At 36.5% G+C, this 17,133-nt stretch overlaps 1 protein-coding gene across 1 annotated transcript in view; it reads left to right on the forward strand.

The window, feature by feature from the left end:
* Positions 1-245: 245 nt before the first annotated feature.
* Positions 246-17,133, forward strand: part of LOC134803929 (glutamate receptor 1-like) — a 158,755-nt gene continuing 141,867 nt past the window's right edge. The window contains exon 1 of the mRNA XM_063776749.1: positions 246-564. Coding sequence (XP_063632819.1) covers positions 438-564 — 127 coding nt within the window. The 5' untranslated portion in view covers positions 246-437. The remainder of the gene's footprint in view (positions 565-17,133) is intronic.

The raw sequence follows: 17,133 nt of genomic DNA on the forward strand, positions 1-17,133 counted from the left end.
TTATTAATAACGACCGCAAAACGGTATAATAATTTCGCGTATAATAATTTAAAACTTATGATCGCACACACGGACTACCGCTAATACAAGTGATCCGTGTACCCCATGCAAGACAAACATCGCAGAACATCGAGAGAACCGTTTGCGGGTACGATTAATGTTCGAAAAGGAAATTTAAGAAGTTCCATCGAGCAAAGGAATAGACCATTAAGCAAGATTATTAAAGAAAAATAAAAGTAATAAAACAAGTCGTGCGTATCGTGTAGGAAAGAGAAGAAGGTAGGGCGGTCGCGAACGGCGGCTGGCGAAGGGCGGGCGAGGGCTCCAGCCAGTCACTCTTGGACGGCCCGCGAGCTCGCTCGCGCCCGCGCGCCCTTCGCTCGCCCCCGCGACTTGCCGCGAGATTCAAACTACCGCGGCGATGTGATAGCGCCAACATGATGCCCTTCAGAATAATGTTCCGAATGATCCAAATTGTACTTTTGGTGCTAGTTATCTTGTACTTTAACTCCGTCATGAGCGGTCAAGTGAGAGATAAAGATAAAGGGGAAAAAGTACCCATAGGTAAGTTTTAATTTTACTTAAATTTGGGTCTTTATATTACCGTTTCACAAATTTTCGAACTGATATTTAAACATAATTTTTATATAATTTAAATTAACGATTATTTCTGTTTATTTTTAATAAACTTCAAAATGACAAATTAAATGACATTAACTTCAGGTTACAAAGCTTTTTACCATTTTTCTTTTTGGATGAAGGCTTTTAAAAAATACTTTGATTGGTTTTCTCTGGACTGTTTTATACCTATTATACATATGTAGGTACATTATTTTAAATTAAATTTACGCTCAATATTTAACTAGGCCTTTGGCCGATATCATTATGAGTATTACTTTTCTCGGTTTTCGATTTCGGTTTGAATATTATCCGAGAAAGTATTCATTGATATTGAAAAATCAAGAAAGTTCCTCAAAAGTAACCTGCGATCTGCGCCGTGCACTGAACGTTTATTTATTTACTATACCTCAACAAACTTTACGGGCACTTCTTTTTCGTCTTATCAGTTACAACCGAGTGCGAGCAAGCATCATCTAGTACTGTTATCTAAAAAAGGTGTTGTAATTGCACTGCTTTATTATCGCCATAGCGTGTCTTATATTAATTAAACCTCTTTATTACCTCTTTTTGTAGGTAATTAATTATGTTTTATTGCCATTATTTAATATTTATTTGCAACTATTTGTAAGTCTTAAGTTTTTATTTTATATTAGCTACTATTTTTGTGTTTTCCCCCAAAACAATGTTGCTTTGCTATTTGGATAAATTGGTGTACTTCAAAGTAAGGCCTGATCCAACGATTTGTGTTTTATATATTTACAGTTTCTAGGTCTATTAAATTACCTGTGTGTTTAGACTTGGGCAGAGGAAAATGTAAAAAAAAGAACCAAATCAAATTTTCTATAGGATATGATGACCCTTCGCGCCTACATTTTTTAAATTTGTCGCGTTTTTCTGCTGACGGGAATGGCTTGACAGACTATAAGATATAAGATTAAGAATATTTATATTTTCCGTTTTCAGGTGCAACACGCGAATAAAAATAAAAATGTCCGTACTAAAACATTAAAAACCTGTACAGATATATTGGGGTATAAACAACCAAAAAATCTGGGCATGTTCTGAGAAAATAGTATGTACAATGTTGGAAACAAAGGCATTTTCCCACGAGGTACTTAGTTGCCAAACCGCGGCTTGCCGATGCCTGTCAAAAGATCCGAGACAGAAAAGACCTGACTCCACTGAGGTACACATACATAGTGCTTTTCGTAAATAATAAAAATATATTGCACGCAATATCTGGTGTCGGTTTCCGATAAACCGCTGCAGTAATATATTTAGGTTGCATGCTTTTATTCAGCGAAACATTTTCTTAACTTTGTCTAACTATAAAAATGTTATTTATTAGTTTTACGCTACCTACTGTCTTTACTAAAACGTAGTTAACAATTGTCAATTACAAACAATTAGTAATTCCATTCAAAATTAATTCAATTAGTAACCATAAACAATAAAAATGATATCCGAAAGGGATACATTTGTGTAGAGGATTCGTTGACTGAATGCTTACTGAATGAATGTCTTTGTTTAGGGTTTTCGATTTTTTATCCAAGTGTGATAGTTTATTATTTTAACGCAACAAACAAATGAGTTTTCATACGGTTATTTTACTACCCTAAAAACCCAATTTATACCGCTGCGTTTTACCTTTTAAATGTCGAAGATAAAAATAGCTCCCGTGTCCATAAAGTTAATTACTGATTTTCTCTGGGATAATGCGTGTCCGTTATACCTGAGCCGATCAACTATTTTCCGTATAAACCTGTCCTGTTCATTTCGAACATTTTAACTGCTATTTTATATTAATTAAAATTTTATCTGTTCTGCTTTGCCTTAAGGTTGACTGGTAGAGAATGCCTCAAGGCATTCAGATCATCTTTTGGGCAAATTAGACAAAACTGAATTGTTGAAATAACACAGACAAACAGACAAAAAGTATATTCTAATCTTTGTTTTGTAATTCTGCTGTATTATCGTAAATATCATAATTACTCGTGCGTGCATGAATTTTTTGAAAGATGACAATCGACTATTAACAATACATAAATTTCAAATGTTTCTGAAACGGGTGCGTCAAAATGTATAAAAAGAATCATGAATAATAAGTTTTTCGTTATTTACACCGTTAAAAGGTATTTAATTATATATAGAATGAATTAACTCAGGTGATTTTTTCGGGCTCGGGCCCTAATCTGTTAAACAAAAGGTATTGTTTGCTTTATGCAGTGGTTACACTGCTTACTGCTAATAGCCCCGACATAAGTAACGGGAACAAGCCCGTTTAAAAACCAAACCACTTACCATTCTAATTATATGGTTCAAATTCATGAAACGGTCCATTCGGAGATAACACGTTTTGTTATCTCCAAAACCAAGACCACCCTGATTGTTCTCTGAAATACTCTGAATGAACTGTCACATGAATTTGAACCTTAATACTATCACGATAGATGCTTTTTAAACGGCATTGGTTACTTCGGCACGTGCTGAAGACCGCTCTTGAAAGAAACAAAGGCTTTTGTTTAACGGATTAGGGGCCGAGCCCGAAAAATTCACCTGAGATAATTCATACTATACCTAGTTGCTTTACATTTTTCTCTTTATAACATATAATTATGCTTATGTAATAAGTGTTGGATATACATTTGGGCAAGAAAGAAATATCTTAAAATTTAACGTTTTAAACTCGAATATCATTACAAAAATGTTACAAAAATTGCGGAGCTCATTTCGGCATTAATATCGTGTTGTTGACCCCGTGTTTGTTGAACAAGCATTATTAAATATGTTTCATGCATGAATCCCATTGTATCTAATCAGTTTGTGGCACAAATGATAGGTATAGATTAATTAATGTGAGGCGTATTTTCATAATGGAAACTGGATCACGTCTATTTCCGATCACCTATTGCGCCTACGGGGATCCTGACTTCGAATATATGGCTCCGAATATTCAGACAATATTTCCGATTTGCAGAGCCTTGTTATTCCCATGTTGATATCGAACACAAATGGATCACCCAGTGTTCGGTTTCCTATTACCATCATTAATGTTTCTTGTTAGTTGTTAGAAAAACAGGGTGTGTGTTACGGATTTGTACGCATAGGTACTATACAGGGTGATCAATCCAAATGGGTCAGTATGGGGAAGTCAGAAACTATAAGAGATAGCGAAATCTGTTCTTAGGAACCATGGCGTCGATTTTAGATTTAATAATAATGGCATTCAATTTTTTTTTAAATCTATCATACATAACCGGGTTTAGAACCTGGTCAATATTCTTTATGTAATGGCGTGTAGTATTTGTTTGTATGGGAACTTTTAAACGATGCGTGATAGGTGGGGGGTGCTCGACCAAATATCATAGAGGGCCCCGAGACAAAACAAACTACATTAAAAAAAATTCAAAATGGCCGACTTTTTATTTTTATTTTTTCAAGTTGGTCCGAGCGCGCTGAGATTTGGCATGCGGCGAGCCTGGGGGCCCAAAATTACCATGTAAAAAAATTTTTTTGGAATAAATCCAAAATGGCGGCGGACACGGACAAAGTCAAATTTCCAAGTAGGTTAAGCGAGCCCGAAGGGCGAGCTTCAGGCCGGGAGGCCGAAGTCCGACCCCGTCGGAGGGCCGAGGCCCGGAGCCTCCACCCCGACTCCCAATAGGAAAAGTGTTGGGTCGTGTTTAAGCTCCAACTTCCCCCTCTCGTGTGACGCTTCGGGCCTTCGGCCCTACGCGGAGCTCGGCCTTCGGCCTTCGCAAGCCTCGATGCTTCGCCGTCGGGCATTCGGCCCGCCGGCTACGCTCATCACGACAGTTGACTTGGTAGAACGCTTGGAAGCACCGCATTCACGCAGCTCGGCCTTCGGCCTCGTGTTTTGGGAGTCCGGGTGGAGGCTCCGCGTTCGGCCTTCCGCCGGGGTCGGCCTTCGGTCTCCCGGCCTGAAGCTCGCCCTTCGGGCTCGCTTAACCTACTTGGAAAGTTGACTTTGCCCGTGTCCGCCGCCATTTTGGATTTTTCCAAAAAATTTTTTTGACATGGTAATCTTGGGTCACCAGGCTCGCCGCATGCCAAATCTCAGCGCGCTCGGACCAACTTGAAAAAATAAAAAAAGGTCGGCCATTTTGAATTTTTTTTAATGTAGTTTGTTTTGTCTCGGGGCCCTCTATGATATTTGGTCGAGCACCCCCCACCTATCACGCATCGTTTAAAAGTTGCCATACAAACAAACAACAACAATATTGACCAGGTTCGAATCCCGGTTATGTATGATAGATTTAAAAAAAAATTGAATGCCATTATTATTAAATCTAAAATCGAAGCCATGGTTCCTAAGAACAGATTTCGCTATCTCTCATAGTTTCTGACTTCTCCATACTGACCCATTTGGATTGATCGCCCTGTATACCTTAGGTAAAAACCTGCATGTCATGTATTTTTTAAAACTAAATTGCTAATAAACTAAGGAAGATAAACATAATATTATGGTACGAATTTCGGTTTTTTATCCGACTACAGCCACGACAATAAGTATCCATGTTTGTATACGTAAAACACGTACACATGTACCTACACTTGCAACACGTATTACTTGTTTGTTTTTTGCCTTGTCTCCACTACCCTAAGGTTGTCTGGAAGAGATCGCTCTTTAGCGATAAGACCGCCTGTTATCTACCATAGTTTAAGTTATGCTTAATTTGTATGTCATGTTATTTTTCATATTGGAGAGCAATAAAGAATGGCACGTATTTAACCGGTCAACTAATTAATCGAATTTGGGTAGTTTAAAAAAATAGAAATGAGTACTAAAATTAATAGTTTGGCAACAAAAACGGAGCCTTAAAATATATCAATATGAGTTGTATTTTAATGCCGTTACAGCTTTTGATTATTTTTAGGCAGGTACCAAGTATTTATTTGGCAACTGAATTATTATATTGGAGACCATTTATGAAGCACATTTTAAAAAGAAAACGGCTATCTATTAATTCAAAAATGAAGTTCTTTTAAAATACTTTGTTTGGTCATTACACGGTCAACCTAACACGCTCCTCCTCGCTTTGCTCGTCGTCGCACCTATCTGTTGACTCTAGCAGAACATAGTGGTAACTATTGAAATTAGTAATTAAAAATTTAAACATCTAATGGTGTAATGGCCATTAGGCGTTTCATGATTAGAAATTTCGACTATAAGTACTGACCATTATGTATTGGTAAATTAATTTGAGGTGTTTTGTGTAAAAAGTGACCAATATTCATTCAATTTAACTGCTTCCGTGTTAAAATACTCCCTAGCTGAAACGACATGCTCAGTTATGACTATAGTTGATTACTTAGGTGTGAACAACTAGATGACAACTAAATTTTATGATCGCTTTACAATATTAGTTGCCAATTTATTAATTTTAGTCGCCAACCTATCACTTTAAGTTCCCTATCATTTTTTTGGGTGGCTTGATTTTGCTGCTAGTTTTTTTAATAATATGATGCTTATATTTGAGGCTAATATATTTTTTTTGGCGCTAAAATATTAATGCACAGCCAAATTATATTATTATATGCCCAATGAAAGTTCCTGTTTAATATTTTAGTTGCCCGGTTAATAATAAGCCATAAAGAATATTTGTATTGTACTTATATTGTACGGCGATATTGTAATATGGTGAAAATAACGAATTACCGTTTCAGGAAATGATTCTGATTTATAAACTAGTACAGTAAAGATAATTTGTGCTTCGGAACTTAGAAGAAAGAACGAAACGTTAGTAAGATTCGTGACTGCGACATGAGCACACGATAAATGAGTGGAGAGGAAATTAATGACCCGGAAAAAGTTTACGTGCCTTCGTTTGTTTCGCGCACATCTTCCAATTCTGTCCTCTGCAGAACAGTGCCGCCTCTCGATCCACTCCAATGTACTTGATATTTTCTGGACATGGCAAGAAATTGGTGTATGATACTGATAGTTTGTTGTTTTTTAATGAAAAGTAGGTACCTACTTACCTGGGAAACCGAGCTTTGCTCGGAAAACATGAAAACTCAAAAATGCACGTTTTGCTAGAGATAAGACCTAGCTAGATCGATTTTTCGCCCCCGAAAACCCCCATATAGCAAATTTCATCGAAATCGTTAGAGCCGTCCGAGATATATCTAATTCCACACCCATAAAGTTTATCTAATTGATTATGTGGCATATTTACCATACCTCGGACGCCGTCGAGCAATATTTCAGGCAGAGGTACAATGCGTCAAATAATTGTGAATTGCAGGCTACCCGATGTTTGTCAAATATTCAAATTGATGAATCTCAACCACTTTTGGGTGGCATGTAAGGGTCGCGGTGTAATTAATGTAAATCCTCTGTAACATTGTACAAAATCATTAGTCAAAGAGAATTCAAATGCACATGCTCACATATTTCGGCTGACCGATGCAGCGAAATGTTTAAAGTATTAAATAATTTAGAAGCCTCTTGTTCAAGAAGACAATGAGATAACCATCCCTTTAAACTGGTTGGTGTGAATTGTAATGGTGTAGATGTAGGTACATTGTAATGTGGTTGGTAAAGAAGTTGCGCGATGATTTTTTAGTAAAAGGTTTTTGGGTTTTGGGACTCATGCCGCCAAGGCCAAGGCCAACTGTCCGACTCCGATTTGATTTATTTTGATATATGTTATAGAGTAGTCTAAAATAAAGGACACGTATTTTTTTTTAGCTGCCCAAACTCAACCTGTTAGGAGAAAATGGCCTTCAAAGTACTGAAAATTTACCAAACCTAATTTCTGAGAAGAGACTTGTTCAAAAAAATTGATAATTAATTACTGGTTTCGTTGTATGTTGGAGAACATGAATAAAAAATGGGGACGTGTTTTGTCATTTCACCACAACTCATTTTATAAAAAAAAAGTATAATAAATAAATATAATAAATATATTTTTATATATAAAATGAGTTTGTGGTGAAATGACAAAACACGTCCCCATTCTTTATTCATGTTCTCCAACATATAACGAAACCAGTAATTAATTATCAATTTTTTTGAACAAGTCTCTTCTCAGAAATTAGAAGATTTGGTCAATTTTCAGTACTTTGAAGGCCATTTTCTCCTAACAGGTTGAGTTTGGGCAGCTAAAATAAAATACGTGTCCGTTATTTTAGACTACTCTATAACATATATCAAAATAAATCAAATCGGAGTCAGACAGTTGGGTACCCTTCCTTGTACCTAAGCCTTACCTGACCATAATACCTTTATACGAACTGCGTCAGTGAAACGGCAGTTTGTTGTTCGTATTCAGTCGTCTAATTATCATTGTGATTGGAAATGTTATGCTCTATGCTGTATACCGTATTCTGGGTATTGACTTTAACAGTTATCCTATTCACGTGTGTGTCCTTAGATCGTCGAGCTTCAGCGTATATAAGAGCACCGAGATTATACATGTGGTAGTACGTGAAATCCTTGAAATCATATATTTGGATAGAATTGCATACAATCGCATAGAATCTCTGTCTTTGCCTTCATACACAAATACACATCGCGCTTTCATCATCCCGACCGACCGGCAAATCCTAAAGCCGCTTTTCATGATAACGTGCCAATGTAACACTTGTTTATGTTTTGGTTCATTAGCAGACGCCATAATGCGAGAAGACTCTTTAGTTTATCGTACGTATTTTTTTCCCACTAGTTTAATTTACATACTAGATATATACAGAGGTATTACACAGTAACTGTACAAATACTAAACAAATTAATAACTAGCTTTGATCTTAAACTCAGATTTTGGAATAGAAGACTAAAAAACTAATCTTAATTTTATTTCCGGGTACCTTTTTTTAACACATAAATACATGAGGAAAGTTTATTTTTTGGCTTTCAATTAATTAGTATCAATGTTTTTCATAACCGTGGGTTAAAAAAATCAAAATGTAAATAAATAATTTAAAACCAGATTACAGCTTCCGCAAGAACGTACGAGTAAAATATCGTATGCAATATCAAAAGAGCAGTTAAAGGAGCGAAGCCGAGCCATGTCATAAGCAGACCTTTCAACGAGAGTCGACACTTGAATAATTGGTTATAAAAACGTTTACTGCATGTACAGCAAGATCATTTACTGCGAAACGAGCGAGGCACGGTGCGGCGTTCAGTAGGTATAGGCACAGGAATCTACACTACACACACTCCAAAAAGTTAAACATGAGTAGATGCAGTCACCACAAAACTTGCCATCGTCTCTTAGACTGATGATTTCCTTCATAAAAGTAAAACTACTACGCGGCAAGCTACATTTGTATCGTACATAACTTTTATTACCCCGGGTTAATCTTTATTGCGCGAGTAGTAACAGAAGGGTCAAGCTAGTCAAGATACGTGCATACGTCGTTACAATGTAGATGTAGGTATGTATACCTTTAACAGCTAGTATACTTTTATCCCTTAAATGCAAATTGTAGGATGCAGCCGCGGTTCGGTTCAGCGCGTACCTACGGTACGTTCAATGAATGAAATCAATTTGTTTCATTAATATTATTTCGGCAGTAAACCTACAACTGAAAAATAAAATGAAGAAATAAAAATGCATAGTGATTTCAATACAATATAATAAATATATATGAAGGTAGAGTTAGCTTACTAGATACTTAATATTTAACACAAGAATCTCTATTATACCTGGTCTATGTATGTAGGTAAGTAAGAAAACAAAAAAGAGTTGGTTAGCGCCGAGAGGGTCGGCTTATTAATATCACCGTAAGCAGCGGGAAGAGCTGCCAACGCGAAGATATCTAATCATTTCGTTGCGTTTAAATTCATAAAACGATCCCACAATCCCGCATCCGCGACCCCATCCCGTTTTCCGGGGATATTGCGTCATAATTACGCGCGACAGCCTGGCGGGGAGATAAAATTTTGGTTCCTACTCATTCGGAGTTTTCATTACCTTTTTTTTTACAGTTCATTAGATAAATCGTTAGGATTCTTGAGCGGCGTCCAAAAGTGCCCTTGGTGCTATCATGTCGGTATAATTTCGATGACCGCGTCCATTATGCGCCCGCATATTGTTGTATGTAAGTATTTAAATAATAGTTGTTGATGTAGAATAGAATTGGAGAATAAACGAATATTGTAAAGTTCACACACAAATAAGCACTATGAGTACCGAGTTGAACTTACTTTTTTTAGTTGATATGGGAAATAGAAACGCTGTTGGCTTGCATTGTAAAAATATATATATACGAATACGAGTATATGTATAGGTAATTAGTATACCAACAAGACACGCACAGAAGTCCTTGAATCGGCGACGACCTCTACACATTCCTTTGATATCTACTATGTCTGTTGTACGTAGAGCTGTCCTCAAACAAGCAGGACTTAGGGCGTAACCACAATCACACTATATACTTGTACTTGCCTACTGTGCTAACCCGGAAAGATTAAAGTATACATGGAGTTTAAACCAAAATGTGGCAGGGAGGGAAAATCAAATCTAAATTCAGTTTTTCTACCCCAGACGCAAATGACAGTTCGATTGCCCAATCTACTATTACACAAATGTTTGGCGGGAAAACCAAAAAATCTTGGGCTGGTCACACTTTGTGTAGTAGGAATTATAGTTTTGATACTAGAACATATTTTTGATTAACTGTGCACACGTAAGGTACCTAAGGATGTAAGTAAGTTAAATACATTGACGTGCACTCAAAGTCAGCTCACATAATTTCTACCACTATGTAAAGTACAGTCAACGATAAACAATGTTAACACTTTCTCACCATATACCATTGTAACAAGGCGAAAAATGAAATGTAGTGTAAATAAGACATAGCTCGATAATACCGTAATATTAATCCATCACCAAAAAAAAACATAAATACTATGCCAAATATGCTAAATGCTAAGTATCAAAATATTTCTAGAGCACCAACCTCCTAAATTGTTTACATTTGTTTAGGAGTTGTAAACATTGCTTTTGTTTTCCGTTATACAACGCTATACGTCGACTTCGCACATTGTCGTAATTATTTACGAGCTTAAATAATAGTTTGCGAACCTCACTCAGTATAGACATTATTCATATTATTTAAAATAAACCCCTTATAAACCGCAAACAATTTGAATGAATGACATAATTGACAACTGACTTTTTTTTAATCATAGACAATTGGTGATACAACAACGAAATATCTGTCAACAATTTTTGGCTAGCCGGACTCTACCGGTTTTGGTTTGTAGATCTGGTTTTGGTAATCATACTGTTTTTTAGTAGGTATCTAAGATATAAAACAGACCTCGTAAGAGATAGGAAACTAAAACTATACACATATAAAACACCCTTTTTTCGTTCGTTATTATATTCGTAGATATTCATATAAAAATTTTTCCTGCAAGCTTTAACTAATAGGCTTCCGCCAAACAATGAAAATCGAACTTTTAGCGGATTTTGACAAATTTGATTCCCGGCCGCGTATGAAAGTAGAAGTATAATTTTTGAATGCAGTTTTTGTAAGCTCTCTGAAGTCAGCCCCATGTCTATAAAGAACAAATTCCATAAATTTAATACTATTTATTTGGATGAGGTATCCTGTGTAACCCGCTTTGTCGCTAAACGCTTTCTTTCGTTATAGATAGCTATGTAGCCTTACATTTCTGACGACTGATTAGTGCGTTGGCTGCCGTGTCCTAGCGAAACGAACTTAAGGGAAAACTTTGATAAAATGGTAATTGTAAAGATGAGTATTTTTTCCAACATAATAAAGCTTGAATTTTTTAGGAAACTCGTCTGACGTGTGGCACCACTGTGTGAGAACCGATTTGTTATATTTTTCTTCGTATAAAAATATTCGTCGTAATCGCTACATAGTGCTGCATAGTTTGGATTGCGAATAATATACTTTAAGTACGTTTACTTACCCTTTGACTAAGGCGTCCTTTTTTATGATATAAAAGGCAAACGAGCAGACAAATCGCCAAATGGTAAGCGATTACCGCTGCCCACTGATACCTGCAATACCAGAGAGGTTCTGGAAGTGCGTTGCCGGCTCTTTTCTTGAAGTTTTGAAGGTCGTATCGGTCCGGAAATACCGTAGGCGACAGATCATTCCATAGTTTAAATGAATGAATGAAATGAAAATCATTTATTTTCAGGCTACTAAGGCCCATAGATACATACCTTACAAACTAACATATATATACAATAATAAAAATCTTAAAAACTAAAAAATCATTTTCGTGACGCAGTCTTCTGTTGCGGCGTCACTTGCTCTGCAAGCTGCTTAACTGTGCTTTTAGCTGTGCAAGTCAGGAAGTTTCTCGAGAAACGCACAGTTGAGGACTGCCAACCATCTAAGTGGTAAAGATGGGAATGTTGTCGCCTAACTAGAGCGCTTCTTGATTTAGGAACCTGACAATAGGAAGTCAGATCTGGACTCTCCTTTTATCAGGTCAGAGTGCAAGTCCTCATCTTAAGTTTGTTTTGGAAAACCACTATTTTTTAGAGACTAAGAAGCACTCAGTTAAACATCTCTATCAGTACCTTAGTATGAATATAGTTATAGGTAGGTACAGTCAATATAACTTAAGATTTGTTGGTTATATACGAATAAAAGTATAAGTATAAATTCACTTTTGCGTCAGTCCGTAAAGATTTGTAATGCAATGTTCGGCTTTAATAGTTCATTTCTAATTACTGTCTAGCAATTATAAATAAGTAGGTAAGTACAAAGTGAACATAATTGAATTCCAATAAGACGGTAAGAAATAACTAAATTATCTCCGAAGTGCTTTTACACGGAGGGATCCCGTTCCGCCGGGCCCCTCTAAGTATTATTAACCCCTCTTTACTTATTAATTACAGCACAGTGCCGACAAAATAAATACAAGGACAAATATAGCACAGTGGTTTAAAAGGCATATTTCATTTAAACTGCTGCAGGCTGTCTCATCTATTTGCAACAAAGCTCTCTTCACCGGTACTATCATGCATCTCGCCCTCATGACATTTTTGCTATGATTCAAATTTATATTAGTTTAACAAAAAAACATCAATTGTTATTCATATTAAGTATCTTTTTTTTCTGTAATTATACTACAATTTATTGGCCACCAAACAAACAATCTGACATACTTATATAAAACTACTTTATAATAAAATTAATACCTAAAATTAAAAACTAAACTAATCTAAATTAAAATACGTCTAAACAAGGCCCCAGCGGCATTGCGCCAAAGATGCTCGCAGTATTCCCTCGCTGAATGGCAATGCTAATGCGCTGCGAGAGAAAGCTGCCAGCTCTCTGGTTGCCGGTAAAATCGACGAGCTTTTTGCATAGTTATTTGCAGAGAAGATGTGCGCTTGGACCCCACGGCCCCAGTGTCTCGACCCCAAATGCCACAAAGTGGTATTGGGGGCCGTGTCCTTGATATTTAACAAACTTTTTGCTTTCAGCCGCCTCAGCAGCTGCCCCAGCCCTGTTCGTAGTTCTTGGTAGATGGGAATTATCTTAGTTATTACTCGTAGTGCGTCACGCTCGCAACAACATATTAACTAGTGCCAGCAAGATTCACAGTTGAGTTGAGTTGTGTCAAGCTGAGGTGAAAATTGAGATTAATTTGTTAGTTGTACCGGCCTCCTGCTTAGGCAAGTATTTATTATAGGTATAAACACGAATTTCCAACTCGCACTTCACCACTTTTCTTTTATAAATAACTAATAAACCTGGTAGTTATAAAGCTACTTTTACTGACTGTACTTTTTTCCTGAAGAAAGGTAAACATTTGAGGTACTTAACCGCACACACGCTCATATGTGATAGGTGTATCGATGTCTGAGTTTAAACAGGGCATCGCAAGCTTAATGTGTTGATTGCAAGATAGATACCGCCTCTAGGGAAATATCACTTCCTTTCTCTCGTCTATGCTACAGAATTCCAAGCTATTCATTTATAACCAGTAGGGGCAGTTGCTGTCCGTACTTGATATTGAAGGTATATATAACTTTAAAAATCCGATGGACTATTAGACAGTGGCACTTTCATGTATGAAACATAAATAAATAAATAAATATTATAAGACATTCTTATTTAAGCTGAATATAATAAAGCAACATTTAACTACTATTATAATCAAATAGGTGATTTAGTTTTAGACTCAAGATTTAATGTTAGAATCTATCGCTGCGTTCCTGATTCGACGCACCTCCCTCGACGAAATTTTGTGTTTTGACCCCTACAATCAATCTAATCTACTTTTAAGACGACAGTGGAGGACCCGTGTGAAATTGCCGTTTCATTCAAACGTACTCCTCATTTTCCTCTCTCGATATTAACATTATTGAAAATACGAGTATTTTGACACAATGTGGTTGTATATCAACCACAGCTATGCCCCTATATTTGATTTTTTTATTTTATTTTGATTATTATAAAAGTTAGGAGCGTTTAAAAATGTGTGAATCTGTTTATCACTTCTAATTTTTTCAAAAAAAAAAAGCCAAACGGAGAGGGCTATGGTTAATATACTTACTTTAAATTATTCAAAAATATTTTCCATGATATCAGTCATCCAGAGAGGAAAATGAAAACTACGTTTGTATGGAAAAGCAGCCGTCCCCTTTCCTCTTAACGTCCCTAGCGTTTATAGCTAGGATTTACATTGAGGAGAGTTCGTTTTAATGAGACTCCTAACTAACGTACTCCAGCATTAAGAGTGCACGACACGTGTCGTACAGTCAGCAGCATAAGTTGCTAGGCGGCCGAGGTGTTCACAATTACCTTGACACGCTCTTATTCTCTTAACAATAAATTTGCGACAAGATCATTTTGAAACCTGGTCCGCTTAGCAATTTTTGCTGCTGACTGTACATACTTCTACGTACATCTATTCGCTAGATAATTTTAAGCGACTACGGAAAGGGTTATGGTTTTAGCAGTTTATGAATGCATGAATAGATGTGTGTACCTAATTATATTTATGTCGTGTGTTCCACCGTCGTAGTGACAATACTAAATACGGTATTTTCCTACTAGTCAAATCAGTTACTTTTTTAGAACTCTCAAAACGATTTGCTAATATGGAATTTATATGAAACATTACATCGTGACGTCACGGTCAACTCACCTACTTTTTATATTTCTATCCGATTTATTAAATAGAACTTGTGTTTAAAAATAACTCCTATCTGTGTTTTTCTAATAATTATCTGGTGCTTTATTTCATGCATGGTGTAAAACAATTTATTTTAAATACAGTAGGCAGTTTATTTGCGAATCAATCGATGTTTATAAATATATAATGACATCCATGGTTTTATAAGCCAATATGAATTGCATAAATCGCTAAATAGAAATCAACTTTAGTATAACTATTAGCAAAGAGAATAGATAGTATAGAGGGGTCCTGTCATAGTAAATTTTGTAGTCACAGTAAATTTACTGCCATCTATCGACACACGACTAAAACTCAAAATGAAAACGTATAAAACTATCGAAAAAATGTATATATATATGGATAAATGATTATATTATTTTTATATCATTTTGACCCATGTTCATTCACTGATACCTATGTGTTAAAATTATTACATATAAAACGGTGTCGTCAACGCCATCTAGCCGATCATAGGCCAAAGGTGTGTGCGCCATCTATCCGAGAATGACTTTTGCTTGATTTCCGAGGCACGTTTTTTTCTTAGACTTTATTCATCTTATACGAAGTTACATATGTCTTTGCTATTAGGTACTGATCGATTTTGTGACATGCTCGTTTGTACAACACAAGGTATACTGCGACGTCTGCGACAGGCAATCTTGTAAAAACATTCGATCTTTAGTTTGTCGCACAACAGTTGTGTTGTACAACCATTTGTCGCAAATTAGATCGGTCGATCTATAATTTGTCGCACTAGAGATGTGTTGTACAAGAATTCTGTCGAGCAACAGCTTGTCGCGTAACCGATTTGTCGAGCAACCGTTTATCGCGATTCTAATCTTTGGAACAAACGTTCATCTCAAAACCAATCTGTCGAGCAACAGTTTATCGCGGTAGCGATCTGTCGTACAATCGTTTATCCACAGACAAGACATCCTCCAGACTGAGCATAGTAGCTCTACCCCCTCTGCCACAAATACGGTAGTTTTACTCCATTTTCGAGTCCAAAGCAGGGCTCGGAATCGGTATTGAAATACCTGTTAATATCGTTCCCAAACCGTTATATTATTTCGTTTATTAAAAAACCGGTTAATTGAAGGACGCGAACTAAAAAAATACGTTCGCTCTCCTAACCGGTAAGAACAGGGAACTGAATTGTATGGTTCGCAAGGAACGATATGATACCGGTTACTCTTGGCTTTCGGAGACTCTAGGTTAAACTCGTTGTCATACGTGAAAGAGATAGCAATACTTACTCGTTCTATCTCGCTTCGATATTTTCAAATTAACCGGTTAATTTCGTTCCACAAAAACGAAACGCGAACGAATTTGGCATAAATCAGTATCTCAATAGAATAGTTCTTCAACCGGTAACCGCAAACGGAAACGAAATCATTTTCGTTCCCGGGTGAATGAACGAAACCGGTTTGAAAAATAAAACGGTTTCCGAGCCCTGGGGGGCGGTTTTTGAATTTCGATCGCTCGATTTTGTCACTCGAAAATCTGTGGAATACGGAGAAATGCTAATTTTAGAAATACGAGCGATAGAAATTGGGAATAGAGTGGTATTGACCACTCGATTTCAATTCTATTAGTAGAATTTGAATGCCTAGTAGAGGAGATATTATTGAACGAAATACACGAAATCCAACGGTCGAAATTCAAAAATCGGCCCCCTGGTCGAAAGTGTCTTTGTGTGACGTCCGTGTCTTTGAACGGACCAATCACGGCACGGGACCTCGCTCACCTCGTCCCCCGCACCCCCGTATTTTTGGCAGCATCGGTTTCATGAAATAATTGCTCTAAAATCCGTCTAGAGGATTCCTAGTCTATGCGTTTATCGTACGTTTGCAAATTCGAAATTCAAACACAGACTCGTATTATGACATTAACGAATTCCGCATTTTTAACCGACTTCCTTTACCAGAAGGTGGAGGTTCTGTATTCGGTTGTGGCATTCACGATTACTCCGAGACCTGTGGTCCGATTTTACTAACTATCTGTGTGAGGTTTTTCTTTTATGCAATAAAGTTTAAATAAACAACTTTAATTACCAATACAGCTATACACTTTATTTGTAAATAACCGTACCTACTTAGAAATTTAACCAAGAGTCAAATATTATAGGCAAATAAAATACTCCTATAAAATAAACCTACATAAAAATTGTTAAAAACGACTCCTTATACAAAAGATAAACTAATACACATATAACACTGTATAAGTAAGGTAAGTTTATTAAATTTATTATACAAGAAGTGAATGTAATGTATGTATGTGTAACCTACACATAATATTTCTGCTTTTCCTTAAATATCATTGTTAATAACATTTTCTACACTTTATTTCGGTTAAACCCG

This window comes from Cydia splendana, chromosome Z, assembly GCF_910591565.1.
Source record: "Cydia splendana chromosome Z, ilCydSple1.2, whole genome shotgun sequence".
Taxonomy (NCBI): Eukaryota; Metazoa; Arthropoda; class Insecta; order Lepidoptera; family Tortricidae; genus Cydia; species Cydia splendana.